Here is a 1,485-nt window from a genome sequence, read left to right as displayed (position 1 = left end):
ACTCAGATCTGTGTCTGTGCTGCACACAGACTTCGCTCATCCATAGCTGTGTCTACCCCTCAATTCTCTAATCCCATCCATGAAATCGAGTGTGACTCTAAGAATAGACATATGGATAGAACTAAACTCAGATTCTTAAGGAACTGATGGTGTAGCCACTGCACTACAAATTCTTGCAGCACAAAGACCAAAATAAACTCATGTTTAGAGCATATTGGAGGTCTGCTCTTTCCTTTAGTATGAGCAATGCACTCAAGGAAAGAATACCCCCCAAAAAGGGATCAGTGATTTAGACACATTTTCAGAAACAATTCAAAAAGACTTAAGTGATGAGACACATTCTGACAAACTTTTGGAAATGTTTTGTTTCAGAAAAATATCACACTGATAGAATTTTTAAAGAATAAAAAGGGTGAATTAAAAACAAGATATCAGAACAGAGAATTCTGAAACTAAGAATTCTAAAGCTTGTAACCATTTTAGCAGTGGAGCACAGCAGGCTTCAGGCCAAGGAGAAGCAATAAGGAACACTGCACAGCTTTGCATCACGTGTAGCAGATGTTTAATGAGGAACGGAAAGACTGCTCATCCAAACTTACTTATACACGATGAACTACCTTGTCAATATCCCCTTTGGTTTATACAAAGATTTCACCCTTTATCCTGTCAATAGCAAATCATTCTGTGTTCATTACTAATATGCATTTCTGAGGAGATAAGTTTAACTTTTTAATGGAGTACTGTGTTGAAAAATTTATTCCAGCTCTCACGTTTTATAATATTGTCTCAATTTTCTTTCTCTTATGGATCTAGCCACAAACTTGCCAACAGTCTGGAAGTTAGCTCTCTTGAGTATTGGATGTCCATTCACTACAATACAAAATATAGAATTACATTAATAATATCCAATCAATTCATAAATGGAAGTATAATATATTTTTTGAAATTCCTAATATATTATATGAAATTAATTTTCGTTGTGCTACAACATGCCAAGAAATGGGCACATTTTTTTTCTCATTTCTACTGTATCATCTTTTAGATCTTGTCAGTTGACTTTCCAAAGTCATTGTTGGACTGAAGAGTTGAGAGAAGGTGCTAGAGAGAGGAGTCAATGGTTAAGAGTATTGCTGCTCTTCCAGAGGATCTCAATTCATTTCCAAGCACCAAAGTCAGGTGACTTCCCAGGGAATCCATTCCCAGGAAACTACTACCCTCCCCTGGCCTCTCTAGGGGCTCTCACAAATGCGACATATACACACACATATAAGCATAAATATAGATAAAATTAAATATTTAAATAAGAGTTGAGAGAAATCATATCAGGAAATAAATTTCACTGACATACTGAATACTTGAAATAAATGAGATATAGTTTGTTCAATCACAAGAACAAATATATTAAAACTAATAGTACAGCTGGGCTGTGGTGGCACATGCCTTTAATCCCAGCACTTGGGAGGCAGAGGCAGGTGGATTTCTGAG

The 1,485-nt window shown here is 36.2% G+C and overlaps 1 protein-coding gene across 12 annotated transcripts in view; it reads right to left on the bottom strand.

Moving 5' to 3' along the window:
• Nucleotides 1-545: 545 nt before the first annotated feature.
• The window catches only part of Iqcm (IQ motif containing M), a 693,129-nt gene continuing 692,189 nt past the window's right edge, over nucleotides 546-1,485 (bottom strand). For all 12 annotated transcript variants that reach the window (XM_031340352.1, XM_031340354.1, XM_031340355.1 and 9 more), the window contains one exon: nucleotides 546-870. In XM_031340352.1, the coding sequence (XP_031196212.1) occupies nucleotides 767-870 (104 nt within the window). In that variant the 3' untranslated portion in view covers nucleotides 546-766. The remainder of the gene's footprint in view (nucleotides 871-1,485) is intronic.

This window comes from Mastomys coucha, unplaced genomic scaffold, assembly GCF_008632895.1.
Source record: "Mastomys coucha isolate ucsf_1 unplaced genomic scaffold, UCSF_Mcou_1 pScaffold22, whole genome shotgun sequence".
Classification (NCBI taxonomy): domain Eukaryota; kingdom Metazoa; phylum Chordata; class Mammalia; order Rodentia; family Muridae; genus Mastomys; species Mastomys coucha.
Note: the sequence above shows the minus strand (reverse complement) of the source record. Positions and strands in the feature narration are given on the sequence as shown.